Source organism: Thunnus thynnus, chromosome 18 (assembly GCF_963924715.1).
Source record: "Thunnus thynnus chromosome 18, fThuThy2.1, whole genome shotgun sequence".
In the NCBI taxonomy this organism is placed as follows: domain Eukaryota; kingdom Metazoa; phylum Chordata; class Actinopteri; order Scombriformes; family Scombridae; genus Thunnus; species Thunnus thynnus.
This window is the reverse complement of record NC_089534.1, coordinates 24,220,969-24,241,002: the sequence shown is the minus strand read 5'-3', so window position 1 is coordinate 24,241,002 and position 20,034 is coordinate 24,220,969. Positions and strand designations below refer to the sequence as shown.

At 39.3% G+C, this 20,034-nt stretch overlaps 2 protein-coding genes across 2 annotated transcripts; both read left to right on the top strand.

Moving 5' to 3' along the window:
• The first annotated feature begins 278 nt into the window (after positions 1-278).
• LOC137169685 (G-protein coupled receptor 4-like) lies at positions 279-5,276 on the top strand. Its single transcript, XM_067572996.1, has 2 exons — positions 279-597; positions 3,265-5,276. The coding sequence occupies exon 2, from the start codon at positions 3,307-3,309 to the stop codon at positions 4,327-4,329; it is 1,023 nt and encodes a 340-aa protein (XP_067429097.1). The 5' UTR covers positions 279-597; positions 3,265-3,306; the 3' UTR covers positions 4,330-5,276.
• Positions 5,277-12,958: 7,682 nt separating this feature from the next.
• Positions 12,959-19,604, top strand: LOC137169692 (G-protein coupled receptor 4-like). Its single transcript, XM_067573004.1, has 2 exons — positions 12,959-13,241; positions 15,875-19,604. Exon 2 carries the CDS (start codon positions 15,917-15,919, stop codon positions 16,925-16,927), a length of 1,011 nt encoding a protein of 336 aa, XP_067429105.1. The 5' UTR covers positions 12,959-13,241; positions 15,875-15,916; the 3' UTR covers positions 16,928-19,604.
• Positions 19,605-20,034: the final 430 nt, after the last annotated feature.

Genomic DNA, 20,034 nt, shown 5'->3' with positions numbered 1-20,034 from the left:
ATCAACCCTTTTCACACACAAGTAGTTGTGTCCAATCCATTGTTAATATAAAAATACTGATTATAGCTGCTTTAAGAAGTGAAAAAGCTCCATTGTGATGTACATTCACACTATGAAAAGACATGTATCAATGTGAAAGTAAAATTGAGAAATAAAGGTTGAGGTATGTGACATGCTTTATGGCTGTCTCCCCACAAAGTTTCAGCTTTCTTTAAATACAGTGTAATACCGGAAGAATATTCAAGTTATTTCAGCATCTCAGGAGTATAAAATCCTCATTATATCTGCTCCATCACAGTCGAGTGTTTCTCTTCAAACCTTAAATCTACTTCTGTCTTCCCCTTTTTTGTAGTCATCCCTTTCTACTCTCTACTTGCTGATACTTCAACTGAGGCTGTCTTGTCTCTATCTTGTGTAGTAATTGTTTGAGAGCATCATGTGGGATTGTAGTGGTTTGACTTTATGTCAGCAGCTGTGAAGAGTCTCTTCTGAAGCTTGTCCTCTGACCCTCCTGGATTGATCAGTGGAATGTGTCTGAAACTCTTCACCCACTGGATAGATTCAAAATCAAGACACACCTCAAACCAAAAACAACAGGTGAGGTCATTAATGATTACATTTCTGGTTGTAAGATTTCTGGAAAGTATACTAGACTTAAGAAAAAATGCCTCAAAAAAGTAACAATGAAAAGGTTAAAAATGTGTGGTATGTTTGCATGTTTTTCAGGCAGGTTGTTAAGAGTATTCATTTATTTTGAAACCTCACTTCGCTAGTTTTCTTTTTGTCTCCAGTGGACTGCTGACAGGGAAAGAAGGCATGCTTGAGGCTGTGTGAGTCAGCATTGCAAGAATAATTAGGCTAGAAATGTTGAATCTCTGCAGGGCTGAATGTTTTTCTGCGGCTCTCCCAGCAGTGGTCACTACTACAGGCTGGAGAGTACAACAGAGAAGTGCTTAACATGAAGAAAGAGGGAAAATTCACAGGAATGTACTGGTGGACTATGAGATCTCTGAAGCATAGCTTCGCTATTAGGGAGACAAGCTATGACAGATGGATTTTGGACGTTTGGAAAAAAGGACATTTAGGATGAGATAAGATGAGATAAACTTTAATGTCCCAAGGGAAATTTGTCTTGGGCAAAAGTACTACACAAGTTGCAATCAAGTGATACATGACAAAACAGTACATGGACAAAAATATACCTCATTACAAGACAATACATGACAAAATATTTCCTGCACAGAAACATACCTCAATGACAAGAAGATGCAGTGGTGCACTAGTTTAAAAAAGTGCCGAACTGAACTACGATCACACAATGCAATAAAAGATCACTAAATATTAGATTCACTACACAGTGCTGTGGTGCATACATGCAAAAGGTAGTACACACAGCTGTGATCAAGCAGTAAGCAATACATGACCAACATGATCAAAAGATCAAATTCAAAAGCGACCACTCAGACACCAGTTGATTACATTCAACTAGAACAGATAAGATATTGCAACATAACCATAAGATGTTGCACGTAACCCAAGATAACATAAGTGAAACATAGATCACATTTTAAACAATGGATGAAATCTTAAAAATTCATACAACATACTACCTAGACTAAAAACTACAGTGCCTTCCACCTTATAGCACCTCCTTCACTGTACTTGAGGCACTACTAAGGATAAGTTATTGCACATAACCCATGGCAAAAAGTGAGACATAATTCACTTTGTAATAGATAAAATCTCAATAATCATAGAACATACTACCTAGACTAAAAAACAACTGAGCCTACTTCCTTATTACACCTCCTGCACTGAGCTTGATGCACTACAATCGTGGGGGTTCAGCTGGTTGTTTATTGAGTAGTACAATAGAAGTTGGGACGAAGGAAAGCTTGAAACGGTTACATTTACATCTGCTAGCTCTATAACGTCTGCCTGAGAGTAATAATTTATAGTCGGGGAATAAGATATGTGAGCCTATGTGCCTGTCTGACCATCGTTCTCTCATAGGATGCAGCACATTCCCGTTCTTGACAGAAATGCTGATGTTTTGCTCTTTTAAAGCCTCAAGGTTGTATAATAACAACCTGGCTTAGTTCAGTTTCTAATATTAGCAAACACATAGTTTGCTCAGATGAACAAAATGAGTAACTGAAGGTTGGATCAGCTGTGTAAAGCAGGCCTGCATTGGGATTATGCGATAAAATAAATTTAAATATTGTTTAATGTGAAAAATAGACAATGATTACTAGGGATGTGCAGATGGTCCAGTATTTGTATTTGTATCTATATTTGTTGAGGCAGCAAAATTATTTATATTTTTTATTTGAATAAAAGTGGAAAGAGTCTTAGAAATCCTGTTTTTGTTTTTATTATTCTTTTATTTTTAGAAAATTAAAGTGTTACAATAAGTGTTCATGAATAAACTACCTTTATAAGGGAGGTCACCACACCGGGTCTTGACCTGGAGTCTCCCAGATCATAGATAACTGCGCTGACTACTGAGCTAAAACTTTACTCATTGCAGACAGACCTCTACCTATTTATACACCCATAACACAGAGACGGTGTGTAATGTGTCGGGAAGAACATCAAAGGTGATTACTGTTTTGCACTTTTCATTTATTGCCTATTTTTTACAACCTACCTTTGCTGAAAGGGAGCAACAGGTTATGGAGAGTACCTTGAAAGCACTTTGCTTGTGTCAGTAGCTCAGCTTTATCTCTGGGGAACACTGTCAATGCTGGGAGTGATGCTCAAATAAGGAAATGTGCATCATGCAGCAGGTGGATGCGACTCCCCTCGTTTAGAACAGCGGAGCAGAAGACAGAGACTGAGAAAGTAATGTTACTGATCTGTGCGCTGGTATTTGACAGGGTTTTTTTTTCTTCCCGAAAACAAGTAATTTTTAAAAATATTTGTATGAAACAAATATTCATAAAAAAACCACTATTTTTTACTAGTGCTGAATAATGTATTTGTATTTGTAATCACCCCTAATGATTACCTTTAGGCTAAAGGAAAGAGGAAATCCCACACTAATTGTAAAAAGCAGCGATAAAAGCATATGACATGAATAGAACAGTCTTCACAGTTATAGGCCCATTGTTAGTAAGAGGAGAAGAACACTTAGTAGCCAGACTAATGACTGAGTCTAGCTTACTCAGACTAATGACTGAGTAAGCTCATGTCATCTGTGTCACTTTAACTCAAACTGACAAACTGTTCCTATGAAACTATGTGTTTTCTTTACACTTGCAGGTGAATTTCCAATCAGAAAAGTGACAGAAAACTGAAGCAACAATGAATGCCACAAACACATCAAACTCAACTCAGTGTGTTGATATTGGTGCAAGTGCCATTAGTGACCTCCTGATGGCTATTTACATCCTGGTTTTTCTCTTTGGTTTGATCTTCAATGTGCTGATGCTGGGTCCCATTTTTCAACAAGTGCAGAGGCAAAACGTTAAGGGCATCTTCCTGCTAAACCTGTCCCTCTCAGACATGCTTTACCTCTTCACCATACCTCTTTGGATCAATTATTACCGACAGGACCATCACTGGAACCTAAGTGTTACGAGCTGCAGTGTAGCCGGCTTCTTCTACTACTCCAACATGTATATCAGCATCTACCTGCTCTGCTGTATCTCTGTGGACCACTGTCTGGTGGTCACGTACCCGCTCCGCTCCAAAACCCACCGTACATCATGCTATGCCTGGGCACAGTGCACCATTGTTCATGTTGTAGTGGTTGTGCTGCACATCATGGTGCTGCTCTATGACAATCTCAAAGATGCCCATGATGACAAAAACAACAATGACCGTTGTTATGAGACCTATCCCATGCAGAAGCCTGTTCCCTTGTTCAACCTGCTCCGAGTGGGCTTTGGCTTCCTGCTGCCCCTGCTGGTGTTGACTGTCAGCTACTGGAGGATGCTAGCCACTGTAGGCCAAAGTCCCGGCCTGAATGCCCAGGCTAAGAGGAAGGTCCGCATGCTGTCTTTTGGGGTAATTGGCATCTTCTCAATTTGCTACGCTCCATATCACATTATCCTGCTCGCACGCTCACTAGTCTTCTACCAGAGTGACGACACCGAACCTGATGGAAGTTACTGCCAGTTTGAACAGAAGATGCATTTCTTCTTCTCATGCACACTGGCACTGTCCAGTCTGAACTGTGTGGTGGACCCTGTGTTGTATGTATTTGTCAGTAATGGAGTCCAAAAGGAGGTGAATCGCTGCTGGAGGAGGAATACAAGGACGCAGAGAGAGGACTATGCTCTATCTACATATAGCAGAGGAAAGCCTAATAGCAATTTAATATGAAAAGTAAGCTGTATACGTGACATGTGGGTAGAAAAATCCACCTGTGCACTTGTATGCGTGTGTGTGTGTGTGTGTGTGGATGTGCATACATATGATTATGCATAATACTGTCGCTGTACTCATGTCTTCACTTTTGTCTTTTTAAAAATAAACTCATCATCATACGGTCCCTGCAATCAGGTGATTATATTTCAGCAGCCTATATCAATGATCATTTTGCTATTTTCAGCAACTGATAAATACAAGTAATAAAAAAATCTGATGTTTTCGGACCACCCTTTGAGTTGGAGAGACAAACAGACAGAGCAGAGCTTTTCCTCACAGCGCCAAAGTGTCTGAATTAACAGTTAAATGTTCAGCAGTGGAAAGTAACTTGTTTAGACTTCTGCAAAATACTCTGCTTTAGTTTCAGTTTTAGTCAGCCTTTGGTTGGAATTATTTTTAAATATGATGACACATCACTCCCTGTAATGGTCTCTCATCCAGTTTCTCTGCGCTGTGCTTTCATTATTATGATTCTCTCATTTTCTCATACAGGGTAAATGAGAGCTGCAAGCTTACTCTAAGGGGAACTAAAGTCTAGTCCTCAACTAAAATGGCCCCTTTAAGTCTTGAGGAGCAAAAATCACCTTCTGAGTTGTGCATTAAAATAGTCCTTGATTTGAGATAATGTAGGTTAAAATGATCTGTTTCTGAAGTTATGATTATTCATTCCTGTTTAATATTACAACTACATCAGCTAGTGGTGCTAATAGCTACCACTAGAACCTGTGTGTGGGATTGGAATTAGATAGTTGTTGTGAGTCCATATTATTTGTGCTTTGTTGCAATAGTTAGACTTTGAAGATGCCTTGTTAGTATTGAGAACAGCAATAGCATCAAAATTGCACAAAAACATGCTTTTCTCCAATGCAAATATTAAAACTGTTATTTCACTCACCTTGTTACATCCTTGTACTTATTTATTTGTTCTTGGGTGATGTCATGATCCTGTCACAGTCTGGCTTTATGTCCCTTGGTTGTCATTCTCCACCAGTCCACCAGTTGCCCTCTGACTTTTTCCCTGTTTGATCAGACTGGACCAAGTGGGAGAAGGACAGATATGTTGCAGATTATATTAAAGGACCACTTGAGATATTATTGCATGTTGCATTGAACCTTTGTCCAGACATTTTACTGCCTACTGCTTGATTTGAAGAGCGTACAGGACTGAAGTGAAATCTGAAATACTTTTGCCTTCACCTGGGGCCTGTACTACGAAGCAAGTTCAACATACACAGGATATCTTTTTGTTATAACCCTTTTTGTTACTAACCCTGACAACTGCAATAACACTAAGCAGTCACATGATGGTGGTTATCAACTTGCTAAGTCAACCCTGGTTTTCCCAACCTAGCCCCGAGCACGTTCACATAGAAGGGGCGGTGTTTGCAGCATATGACCACTCGCAAACATGGACAAGTCTACTGGCAGCAGAGCAGCATACTTCACAAACGAAGAACAAACTATAATATTAAACAAATATGAAGAATTAAAACACATCATCCAGGCAAAGAATAACACAGTTGTAGCTACCAATAGCAGGAAGAACAGCTGATAAAAAATCGCCGACTGCATGAATGTGCAAGTTAGTAGGCTTATAATATCACTGCATCATCATTAGGGCACGAGTAGATCTGACTATAATTACATTTGTTTATTCCATTACATTAATGTGTTGCTTGCAATTTTTCTTTAAGCTGCAACCCTGGTGGTGTAAAACTGATGTGGGAGCAAATAAAAAATAAATATAAAAACATAATTATAATCAGTAAGTAGCCTTGCTTTCATATCTTATAAGCAAAACAAGTAGGTGTGTAAATCAATCTCTGTTTTAGGATATCGGTATACAAAAGCACGATGACATGGCTTTGACATTACTTGCAGCCAACAGGATAAAGAATGAGATGAAAAAGACAGGAGGGGGCCCTCCTACACAGGAGTACACTCCTGCTGAGGAGCTGGTTCTCTCCAATAATGACGGATGGAAGGAGTGGAAGGGGGTGTTTCTTCAGACCCTGGTGGAAGTGTCAGCTGTTCCCAATGGGCCACATTTGTACAGGGTATGTGTCAATGAGTCAATGTGAAACTACTGGGTTGCTAATGAAAGACAATTATACAATATACGAATTATTTTGGGAGTAAGTAACTTGTATTTACTTTCGCTACAGTTGATGGGGAGACACTGGTGTTGTTTCAGGTTGGAGCAGACAATGTGAGGTCTCTCTATAAGAGGACTTTAGAGCTTGATATTGACTACAAGAAATATATGATCAAAAAAGTGATACCCAAGGTGGAGAAACTGGAGTACGAAAAGAAGGTACTTCAGTAAAGTAATTTATTTCCAGGCATGGGAAACAAACTAAAATGTATTTTTCCTTTTTTCCCGGAACAAGAGAACAAAAGATTAACCTAATTAAAGAAGAATGAATAAAGACTAAATGAAAACACAAAAAAGGCCTGTTTGTGTGTGTTTATGCAAAAAATTGCTGTGTGATGGCCTCTCTCACAGCCCTGCCTGTAGGGTGGTCTAGTATGATGGGGTCCACTACATCAGAGTGTTGTAGGCTGACAGGAGGGATCCTCTCCTTCTGTATGGTGGCTATATGGTGGAGTACAACACAGACCGAGATGATCCTGCAAGCCTGGTCTGGTGCCACCCTGAGCCCATGTAGGCAAGTGAAGCTGGTCTTCAGTATCCCAAGTGTCATCTCAATCCTGACCCTGGTCTGTTACGGTAACAAAATTACAAGCATTCACATGGCTGCCACATCGTATTTGCAGCTGTTCTCTTCAAGGACCAAACGGGCCTGATAAACCATAGACATATGCCTATCATGCTTTGTTCTACATGTTATGTGAGTGAAATAATGTGTGTCATTGCTTGTAAAGTAGGTTGCCCTGCACTGACAGGTCTGGAATATGTCTCATTTAACAGGGGAAGACAAAGTGACACAAAAGTTGATCAGATTAAGGTCACAAAATGACCACCTCTTCACTGGAAAGAGGCACACTGCCAAGAAGGCCTGGTTGTGAGTTTACTGTTTTATATCTGTTTTCTTCATGCTATTTTGCTCACCAGCACAAGCACCTGCATGGTGTGACAATCAATGCAACATCACACTATCACCATTGTCCACAGACCCACTAAATTTGGGGACATGATAAGCCATGTGCCAACCAGTGAACAGTGAGGAGTATGTGTACCTCATGTGACCAGCCTTGAGTGTTCTTTGATGGCAGGATCCTCATCAGGGCCTCCATTGATGGACGGCCCAGCCTGTAATCAGGCATGAGGTCCTGGCCATCAAAGTACACATCAAGGACTGGCACATGGGGATTTAGTTGCGCATGTATCTGTGCTGTGTCAACCTACAAAATAAAAGAAACTGTGTTACTTCCCACAATTTATCTTCATGGTATAACAACATTTGTCTGAACTACCTGGAACATGAAATTTGTATGACATAGACAACATAAAAACTATTATATGTTGAGGCTATTATATATGCTTTCTTTTGTCTACATGGCTGAGATATACTCCACATTTTGTGTAGGCTTGTGCATGCTATGTTTGGCAAAATGCTGTGATGTCTGATTAGACAACCTACAGCTATCAGTGTGTTTGATGTATTTGTGATGTGTTACTTCAAATACTATTAAAGCAATATATTTGTGTGATTATAACCTCTAGTAAAAGTAGCGCTGTACACCTCAGGCGTGCTCTCCTGTGTCCCATGCGCTCCTGCTCCTGCCGGAGCATGTCCCATACTGAAATCACTGTGCTAATGACTGTGGTTGTATTTGACATACTTCTTGTAGATCACACAAATTTGGTCAGGCATTATCTGACATTTATGTAGGCCTGGTATCTGAAATTCTAAATGAGTTGACAGGATTCAGCTGGCATCACAGCTGATAGTTTGTGAAAACATCTAATTACATTCAGCAGCTGAATTGCTGATAACAGTGATTGGATTAAATGATGCTACTCATCACAGTGACAGAGTGAATGCCATAGCAAGGCAAGGTTAAGGACAATTCAGTCATTGCAGTCAATGGGCAGGTAGCCGATCATTGTGGCAAACAATGACAAGTGACTCAATAACAATGTAAAAGCAAGTACATGTGTACACAGTATCATGAAGGTGGGGGTGGGGGCAACTACAGTGGAAACCGCTTCTAGTGATCAGGATTACAGTGATCAACCACTTATATGGATGAAAAAGCTTGGGACAGAAATATTCCTATACAAATGCTTTTTTAAATAATTTACTTATAGTAATAAAGTAGTCTGCTGCTGTGTTCATTTTGGGTCTTTTAGATGAATAATAACATAACATTAACATAACATTCCGTTAACATTTTTATTATAGCTTGTGTTTTTATTTATGAAATAGCCTATCCTGTTTTTATGACAGTGTGGCAGTAGCTATATTTTTCTCTGTATGTGGGCCATAGCCGTTTTTGTGCCTAAAGACAATTCCTCGTAGGATAGGCTATATGAAAGCCTTATAACATTATATTACTCTGGAAAAAAAACTCAGCACAACATATAGGCTTACTAACTTCACACAATAAGGCTGTTTAATAACTGTTCATTTTGCCAAAATGGTCGATAACTGTATAGTAGCTAAACACTGTCAACTATGCAGGAACCCACCTGTTAACATACTGCATCCTTACCGTTCCAAATATAGTAGTGATTTTCGTAAGTTTGGCAGAAAATTCAGCAGACTTTTCTTTGTTGTGCCATTTTTGGGCACTGCTTTGATATTTTCCTTTCATTTTCTAAGTGTCTCGGACAGCGGTGCCGATGCTGTCACTGAGCTGTATTGATTTGAATTTCCCGCCAATGTATGAATTGGACCAAAAATCCCTGACGTTTGCTTTATTTTTATGTTCAAAATACAGACAATATCATGACCTGAACCCTACGTTGCAGTAAAAAAAAAAGATCCACAGTCAAGTAGAATTTATTACCAGAGCATATTGTTCAAGAAAATACCAAAGATCGGTTCAAAGTTTTGTTAAAACAATATCTCCAAACATTTCAGGAAACTAATGAAAAATGGTGCAAGAAATAAAATGTAAACATGTATGAAAGTAGAAATAACCTATATGCAGAGAACAAGTAACATATTTACACACCCTTTTTCTTGGAATTACATGTGTGAAAGTGCAGGATAAATAAATATATAATTTTGGGATGTCATCAGAGAAGTATTTATGTTGATTAAGAATGACTATTTGTATGAAGAAAGAAAAAAATCAAGTTTACTATGAATTCTTGAAAAATTGTAGTAGATTTATAATTTGTTTTTGGCTTTAATATCCAATTGACAACAATTTAGTTTCTCTTCTGTGCGTACTTCATTTTTAAGTCAATGATATGAGCTGGTTTGCTTGTTGTGTTCACGTGGTTATAGTATGTTGACTGTATGTGTGCTGGACGCCAGGAAGAATTGCCAGTGATTGTGCCGGTGCTACTGGGGAAGGAAAGAAAGAAAGAAAGAAAGAAAAGGTAAGTTGAAGAATTATTGAGCTGCACAGAGAAGCAGATAATAAAGCAGTTTAGTGCAGCTGTGAGACATCTACAACATGACCAACATCTGTCATTAACACACTGTACTGAGAAGCAGAGACAAGATCATGAAACACTGAAAAATATCTGGACAGTAAAGACAACTAGCGAAAAGCTTGCATTGGAGACTACAGTAAGCAGACGACAGCTGGTATGAAATGATTAAGGAAAACAGCCACTCGATGAATCCAGTGTTGGTTTGAGCCGTCGGAGGCTAACAACAACTGAGCTAACAGAGATGTGGAGGACAGCTCAGCCACAGTAACACAACCAACACAGTCCTGAAGAACAAGAAAATCTCCCAGCTCACTTCCACTGTTCATGTTGTATCATTACTTTAGCCTCACTGTGTTTTTTACAGAGCTTGTTAAGTCTAATTGAGGCAACAAAAATCTATTTATCTAATCTATTTAATATTTCATGCTCTGAGTTTTACAATTTGTTCACTCCATTTAATATTTCATACTCTCCATTTTACAATTCATTCTGTCCGTTTAATATTTTGTGCTCTCAGGTTAACAATTCTCACTCTGTTTAATATTTCATGCTTACTGCTTAACAATTTGTTCTCTCCATTTAACATTTTATGCTATGGTTTGGGTCCACTTTCCCTTAGAGGGAAGGGTCACTGCAAATCAATACAAACTTGTTCTGAGTCATCACCTTTTATCCTATGATGAAACATTTCTATCCTGATGGGAGTGGTCTCTTCCAGGATGACACTGCCCCAATTCACAGGGCACGAGGGGTCACTGAATGGTTTGAGTATGAAAATGATGTGAATCATATGCTATGGCCTTCACAGTCACCAGATTTCAACCCAACTGAAAACCTATGGGAGATTTTGGATTGAGGTGTAAGACAGCGCTCTCCACCACCATCATCAAAACACCAAATGAGGGAATATCTTTTTGGTGGTAGGCGTAAAAATCAGTGGGAGGTATGAGATACTTATCATCATACTTGATCTCAAACGTACAAAGTTTATACATATGTATATATATTTAATATGTCATAGGATGAAGAGATACTACCCAGATAGCAAAATTGCTGTGGCCCAGATCTGGCCCACACCCGACACTTTCGGCACTTTCATCCGGCCCACATACCGCATGGAATGACGGCACTTGAGCAGTCTGCTCCTATTTGCCAGATCTGGGCCACAAGCAAGCCATATGTCAACCAAGAACAAACCAGATAAACCAGAACTGGCCCACACCCAGAATACACATAACACATAAGAGCATTGTATCTTTACCAAAAAAGGCCCACATTTCATTTGAGATATTTGGGCCATATTTGCTATTTTACCTGTGGGCCATTTCAGGCTCACATCCATTTTTGTCCGGGCCAGAAGGCGGCCAGCAGTGCCACATCATTGCCTGAAGTGGCCCACTTCCTTATGCTATCTGGGTATTATGGTCAATTATACAAATACATTATACAAAAATACAAATATACACATTTCAAATATAGAAAAATAGATCAGGTGGGTACTTAAAATCAATTTGAGATGTTACATTAATTTGCATCAAAAGACAATTAACTGTTAATTAGTGAAAATTTTCACTAATTTTCAGATATTCATTATATCTGTCTTTTCTCTGTAGATACGTGGTTGTTGAAGTGTTTCAGGAAATGATCAGTGTGGTCACTGAACTGAAAGTATAACAGTCCTCATGTAGCAGTGGCGGTATACACTACCTTCAAATTAAACTTGCGGCAAGGTTTATGTGAGTGGTCACGTACACAATAGTCAAAGGTTTTTCTGGTTTAAGTGAGAATGCTGTTGCACAAAAATCACATGAGCTTGTTATCTTTTCAAAAAAACATAAGATTTTGTTACTACACATCAACATCATTGGGAACAAAAAAGAGTTAATATGAAAAGTAACTTTCACAGGGTCCACCATTTTAAAAATATCATGCACACTTCACAACCCTTGAACTTGGAACGATCGCAGAAATTCCACCCACAAGTTGTGCCTTTAAAATGTCAACTCCGGACATATGAAAGCTTTCCTTGTAAAGAGTTTGACACAGCAGAGTGAGGTGACTTTAACCTGCCAGGGTGTGATACAACAGTTTTACAATTGACTGCAGTCTTGCTATAAATTTGTGTCTTTAAAAGCAATGTAGTTCGACATTTGTGATGTAGTATCAAATTTACAAGCAGACAACATGACTTAGGTAAGGCATCGCCAATAAGGCAATGCTTTTATGTCATTATGTCATAATACTGTGGATATATAACATACATAACAGTGGTAATATAAAGGGGGTTTTACGTTGTAGTTTTATTGTACAACATAACAAGTACAATAACTTGTGTAGGAAGCAGGAGCACTTTAGAATGATAGATACGCAGTGCAGACATTATTCCATACAGTGTAACATCTGCAACATTCAGTATATCCACCATCTTAAAGTGCTTCTGCTTCCTGTCCAAGTCATACTCATGTTGTCCTTTATTAGAAAGTCCTGTGCAGTAGAACATACCTCCCTTCAGGTTTGAACCTGTAAGCTACACAGAGTATCTTTGCAATAATGAAGATAAAATATCAAGACAGAGAGCACAGAGTTGCACATAAACCAGTAGTAACAGATTTTGTTTACTACTTGCAGCAGAAACAGTAAAGTTGCAGCCAGAAAATCAAAACAGTGAGCTAAAAGATGCTAACAGGCTCTGCATCAACCCTTTTCACACACAAGTAGTTGTGTCCAATCCATTGTTAATATAAAAATACTGATTATAGCTGCTTTAAGAAGTGAAAAAGCTCCATTGTGATGTATATTTACACTATGAAAAGACATGTATCAATGTGAAAGTAAAATAAAGGGAAATAAAGGTTGAGGTATGTGACGTGCTTTATGGCTGTCTCCCCACAAAGTCTCAGCTTCCTTTAAATACAGTGTAATACCGAAAGAATATTCAAGTTATTTCAGCATCTCAGGAGTATAAAATCCTCATTATATCTGCTCCATCACAGTCGAGTGTCTCTCTTCAAACCTTAAATCTACTTCTGTCTTCCCCTTTTTTGTAGTCATCCCTTTCTACTCTCTACTTGCTGATACTTCAACTGTGGCTGTCTTGACTCTATCTTGTGTAGTAATTGTTTGAGAGCATCATGTGGGATTGTAGTGGTTTGACTTTATGTCAGCAGCTGTGAAGAGTCTCTTCTGAAGCTTGTCCTCTGACCCTCCTGGATTGATCTGTGGAATGTGTCTGAAACTCTTCACCCACTGGATAGATTCAAAATCAAGACACACCTCAAACCAAAAACAACAGGTGAGGTCATTAATGATTACATTTCTGGTTGTAAGATTTCTGGAAAGTATACTAGACTTAAGAAAAAATGCCTCAAAAGAGTAACAATGAAAAGGTTAAAAATGTGTGGTATGTTTGCATGTTTTTCAGGCAGGTTGTTAAGAGTATTCATTTATTTTGAAACCTCACTTCGCTAGTTTTCTTTTTGTCTCCAGTGGACTGCTGACAGGGAAAGAAGGCATGCTTGAGGCTGTGTGAGTCAGCATTGCAAGAATAATTAGGCTAGAAATGTTGAATCTCTGCAGGGCTGAATGTTTTTCTGCGGCTCTCCCAGCAGTGGTCACTACTACAGGCTGGAGAGTACAACAGAGAAGTGCTTAACATGAAGAAAGAGGGAAAATTCACAGGAATGTACTGGTGGACTATGAGATCTCTGAAGCATAGCTTCGCTATTAGGGAGGCAAGCTATGACAGATGGATTTTGGACGTTTGGAAAAAAGGACATTTAGGATGAGATAAGATGAGACAAACTTTAATGTCCCAAAGGAAATTTGTCTTGGGCAAAACTACTACACAAGTTACAATCAAGTGATACATGACAAAACAGTACATGGACAAAAATATACCTCATTACAAGACAATACATGACAAAATATTTCCTGTACAGAAACATACCTCAATGACAAGAAGACGCAGTGGTGCACTAGTTTAAAAAAGTGCCGAACTGAACTACGATCACACAATGCAATAAAAGATCACTAAATATTAGATTCACTAGACAGTGCTGTGGTGCATACATGCAAAAGGTAGTGCACACAGCTGTGATCAAACAGTAAGCAATACATGACCAACATGATCAAAAGATCGAATTCAAAAGCGACCACTCAGACACCAGTTGATTACATTCAACTAGAACAGATAAGATATTGCAACATAACCATAAGATGTTGCACGTAACCCAAGATAATGTAAGTGAAACATAGATCACATTGTAAACAATGGATGAAATCTTAAAAATTCATACGACATACTACCTAGACTAAAAACTACAGTGCCTTCCACCTTATAGCACCTCCTTCACTGTACTTGAGGCACTACTAAGGATAAGTTATTGCACATAACCCATGGCAAAAAGTGAGATATAATTCACTTTGTAATAGATAAAACCTCAATAATCATAGAACATACTACCTAGACTAAAAAACAACTGAGCCTACTTCCTTATTACACCTCCTGCACTGAGCTTGATGCACTACAATCGTGGGGGTTCAGCTGGTTGTTTGAGTAGTGCAATAGAAGTTGGAACAAAGGAAAGCTTGAAACGGTTACTTTTACATCTGCTAGCTCTATAACGTCTGCCTGAGAGTAATAATTTATAGTCGGGGAATAAGATATGTGAGCCTATGTGCCTGTCTGACCATCGTTCTCTCATAGGATGCAGCACATTCCCTTTCTTGACAGAAATGCTGATGTTTTGCTCTTTTAAAGCCTCAAGGTTGTATAATAACTCAGATGATGATTGCTCAGATGAACAAAATGAGTAAGTGAAGATTGGATCAGCTGCGTAAAGCAGGCCTGCATTGGGATTATGTGATAAAATAAATTTAAATATTGTTTAATGTGAAAAATAGACAATGATTACTAGGGATGTGCAGATGGTCCAGTACTTGTATTTGTATCTATATTTGTTGAGGCAGCAAAATTATTTATATTTTTATTTGAATAAAAGTGGAAAGAGTCTTAGAAATCCTGTTTTTGTTTTTATTATGCTTTTAATTTTAGAAAGTTAAAGTTTTACAATAAGTGTTCATGAATAAACTACCCTATAAGGGAGGTCACCACACCGGGTCTTGACCTGGAGTCTCCCAGATCATAGATGACTGCGCTGACTACTGAGCTAAAACTTTACTCATTGCAGACAGACCTCTGCCTATTTATACACCCATAACACAGAGACAGTGTGTAATGTGTTGGGAAGAACATCAAAGGTGATTACTGTTTTGCACTTTTCATTTATTGCCTATTTTTTACAACCTAACTTTGCTGAAAGGGAGCAACAGGTTATGGAGAGTACCTTGAAAGCACTTTGCTTGTGTCAGTAGCTCAGCTTTATCTCTGGGGAACACTCTCAATGCCGTGATGCTCAAATAAGGAAATGTGCATCATGCAGCAGGTGGATGCGACTCCCCTCGTTTAGAACAGCGGAGCAGAAGACAGAGACTGAGAAAGTAATGTAACTGATCTGCACGCTGGTATCTGCACGCTGGTATTTCACAGGGTTTTTTTTCTTCCCGAAAACAAGTAATTTTTAAAAATATTTGTACAAAAGAAATATTCATAAAAAAACACTATTTGTGCTTTGCTGAATAATGTATTTGTAATCACCCCTAATGACTACCTTTAGGCTAAAGGAAAGAGGAAATAACCCACACTAATTGTAAAAAGGAGCGATAAAAGCATATGACATGAATAGAACAGTCTTCACAGTTATAGGCCCATTGTTAGTAAGAGGAGAAGAACACTTAGTAGCCAGACTAATGACTGAGTCTAGCTTACTCAGACTAATGACTGAGTAAGCTCATGTCACCTGTGTCACTTTAACTCAAACTGACAAACTGTTCCTATGAAACTATGTGTTTTCTTTACACTTGCAGGTGAATTTCCAATCAGAAAAGTGACAGAAAACTGAAGCAACAATGAATGCCACAAACACATCAAACTCAACTCAGTGTGTTGATATTGGTGCAAGTGCCTTTAGTGACCTCCTGATGGCTATTTACATCCTGGTTTTTCTCTTTGGTTTGATCTTCAATGTGCTGATGCTGGGTCCCATTTTTCAACAAGTGCAGAGGCAAAATATTATGGGCATCTTCCTGCTAAACCTGTCCCTCTCAGACATGCTTTACCTCTTCACCATACCCCTTTGGATCAGTTATTATCGACAGGACCATCACTGGCACCTAGGTGTTATGAGCTGCAGAGTAGCCGGCTTCTTCTACTACTCCAACATGTACATCAGTATCTGCCTGCTCTGCTGTATCTCTGTGCACCGCTGCCTGTTGGTCATGTACCCCCACCGCTCCAAAGCCCATCGTACATCATATTACACCTGGACACAGTGCGCCATTGTTCATGTTGTAGTGGTGGTGCTGCACATCGTGGGGCTGATCTACAATCTCACAGATGCCTATGATGACAATGACCGTTGTTATGAGACCTATCCCATGCAGAGGCCTGTTGCCTTGTTCAACCTGCTCCGAGTGGGCTTTGGCTTCCTGCTGCCCCTGCTGGTGTTGACTGTCTGCTACTGGAGGATACTAGCCACTGTAGGCCAAAGTCCCGGCCTGAATGCCCAGGCTAAGAGGAAGATCCGCATGCTGTCTTTTGGGGTAATTGGCATCTTCTCAATTTGCTACGCTCCATATCACATTATCCTGCTCGCACGCTCACTAGTCTTCTACCAGAGTGACAACACCGAACCTGATGGAAGTTACTGCCAGTTTGAACGGAGGATGCATTTCTTCTTCTCATGCACACTGGCACTGTCCAGTCTGAACTGTGTGGTGGACCCTCTGTTGTATGCATTAGTCAGTAACGGAGTCCAAAAGGAGGTGACTCTCTGCTGGAGGAGGAATACAAGGACACAGACAGAGGACTATGCTCTATCTACACATCACAGAGGACAGCCTAATAGCAATTTAATATGAAAAGTAAGCTGTATACGTGATATGTGGGTAGAAAAATCCACCTGTGCACTTGTATGCATGTGTGTGTGTAGATGTGCATACATGTGATTATGCGTAATACTGTCGCTGTACTCATGTCTTCATCTTCAGTGTTAGCGAGTGAGTAGCTGGATTATTCATATCCCATCAACCCTTCGTATACAGACAATCAGAAACCACATTGCCTCATTTGTCTGTTTTTATCTTCCCTCATATCCTGCACATAGAAGAGGGGGTCAAATGCATCCCAATTATTCAGTTAGGGGGAGCAAAGTTATGGTTTTGCTACGTCACTTTTTGTCTTTTTAAAAATAAACTTATCGTCATACAGTCCCCACAATCAGATGATTATATTTGAGCAGCCTATATCAATGATCATTTTTCTATTTTCAGCAACTGACAAACACAAGTATAAAAAAAAATCTGATGTTTTCGGACCACCCCTTGAGTGGTTTCAGTCCAACCCATCGTGAGAGACAGACAACTTGTTCAGACTTCTGCAAAATACTCTGTTTTAGTTTCAGCTTTAGTCAGATTTTGGTTGGAATTATTTTTAAATATGATGACGCATCACATGTAATGATCCCTCATCTGGCTTCTCTGCGCTGTGCTTTCATTATTATGATTATTCTCTCATTTTCTCATACAGGGTAAATGAGAGCTGCAAGCTTACTCTAAGGGGAACTAAAGTCTAGTCCTCAACTAAAATGGCCCTTTTAAGTCTTGAGGAGTAAAAAACACCTTCTGAGTTATGCATTAAAATAGTCCTTGATTTGAGATAATGTAGGTTAAAATGATCTGTTTCTGAAGTTATGATTATTCATTCCTGTTTAATATTACAACTACATCAGCTAGTGGTGCTAATAGCTACCACTAGAACCTGTGTGTGGGATTGGAATTAGATAGTTGTTGTGAGTCCATATTATTTGTGCTTTGTTGCAATAGTTAGACTTTGAAGATGCCTTGTTAGTATTGAGAACAGCAATAGCATCAAAATTGCACAAAAACATGCTTTTCTCCAATGCAAATATTAAAACTGTTATTTCACTCACCTTGTTACATCCTTGTACTTATTTATTTGTTCTTGGGTGGTGTCATGATCCTGTCACAGTCTGGCTTTATGTCCCTTGGTTGTCATTCTCCACCAGTCCACCAGTTGCCCTCTGACTTTTTCCCTGTTTGTTTAGACTGGACCAAGTGGGAGAAGGACAGATATGTTGCAGATTATATTAAAGGACCACTTGAGATATTATTGCATGTTGCATTGAACCTTTGTCCAGACATTTTACTGCCTACTGCTTGATTTGAAGAGCGTACAGGACTGAAGTGAAATCTGAAATACTTTTGCCTTCACCTGGGGCCTGTACTACGAAGCAAGTTCAACATACACGGGATATATTTTTGTTATAACCCTTTTTGTTACTAACCCTGACAACCACAATAACGCTAAGCAGTCACATGATGGTGGTTATCAACTTGGTAAGTCAACCCTGGTTTTCCCAATCTAGCCCTGAGCACGTTCACATAGAAGGGGCGGTGTTTGCAGCATATGACCACTCGCAAACATGGACAAGTCTACTGGCAGCAGAGCAGCATACTTCACAAACGAAGAACAAACTATAATATTAAACAAATATGAAGAATTAAAACGCATCATCCAGGCAAAGAGCAACACAGTTGTAGCTACCAATAGCAGGAAGAACAGCTGGTAAAAAATCACCGACTGCATGAATGTGCAAGTTAGTAAGCTTATAATATCACTGCACCATCATTAGGGCACCAGTAGATCTGACTATAATTACATTTGTTTATTCCATTACATTAATGTGTTGCTTAGATGTAGTCTTATAGCGTGTATGCAATTGTTCTTTAAGCTGCAACCCTGGTGGTGTAAAACTGATGTGGGAGCAAATAAAAAATAAATATAAAAACATAATTAAAATCAGTAAGTAGTCTTACTTTCATATCTTACAAGCACAACAAGCAGGTGCGTAAATCAGTCTCTGTTTTAGGATATCGGTATACAAAAGCACAATGACATGGCTTTGACATTACTTGCAGCCAACAGGAAAAAGAATGAGATGAAAAAGACAGGAGGGGGCCCTCCTACACAGGAGTACACTCCTGCTGAGGAGCTGGTTCTCTCCAATAATGACGGATGGAAGGAGTGGAAGGGGGTGTTTCTTCAGACCCTGGAGGAAGTGTCAGCTGTTCCCAAAGGGCCACATTTGTACAGGGTATGTGTCAATGAGTCAATGTGAAACTACTGGGTTGCTAATGAAAGACAATTATACAATATACTAATTATTGTGGGAGTAAGTAACTTGTATTTACTTTCTCTACAGTTGATGGGGAGACACTGGTGTTGTTTCAGGTTGGAGCAGACAATGTGAGGTCTCTCTATAAGAGGACTTTAGAGCTTGATATTGACTACAAAAAATATATGATCAAAAAAGTGATACTTGAGGTGGAGAAACTGGAGTATGAAAGAAGGTACTTCAGTAAAGTAATTTATTTCCAGGCATGGGATTACAACTAAAATGTATTTTTCCTTTTTTCCTGGAACGAGAGAACAAAAGATTAACCTAATTAAAGAAGAATGAATAAAGACTAAATGAAAACACAAAAAAGGCCTGTTTGTGTGTGTTTATGCAAAAAATTGCTGTGTGATGGCCTCTCTCACAGCCCTGCCTGTAGGGTGGACTAGTATGATTGGATCCACTACATCAGAGTGTTGTAGGCTGACAGGAGGGATCCTCTCCTTCTGTATGGTGGCTATATGGTGGAGTACAACACAGACCGAGATGATCCTGCAAGCCTGGTCTGGTGCCACCCTGAGCCCATGTAGGCAAGTGAAGCTGGCCTTCAGTATCCCAAGTGTCATCTCAATCCTGACCCTGGTCTTGGTAAGGGCCGTGTTACGGTAACAAAATTACAAGCATTCACATGGCTGCCACATCGTATTTGCAGCTGTTCTCTTCAAGGACCAAACGGGCCTGATAAACCATAGACATATGCCTATCATGCTTTGTTCTACATGTTATGTGAGTGAAATAATGTGTGTCATTGCTTGTAAAGTAGGTTGCCCT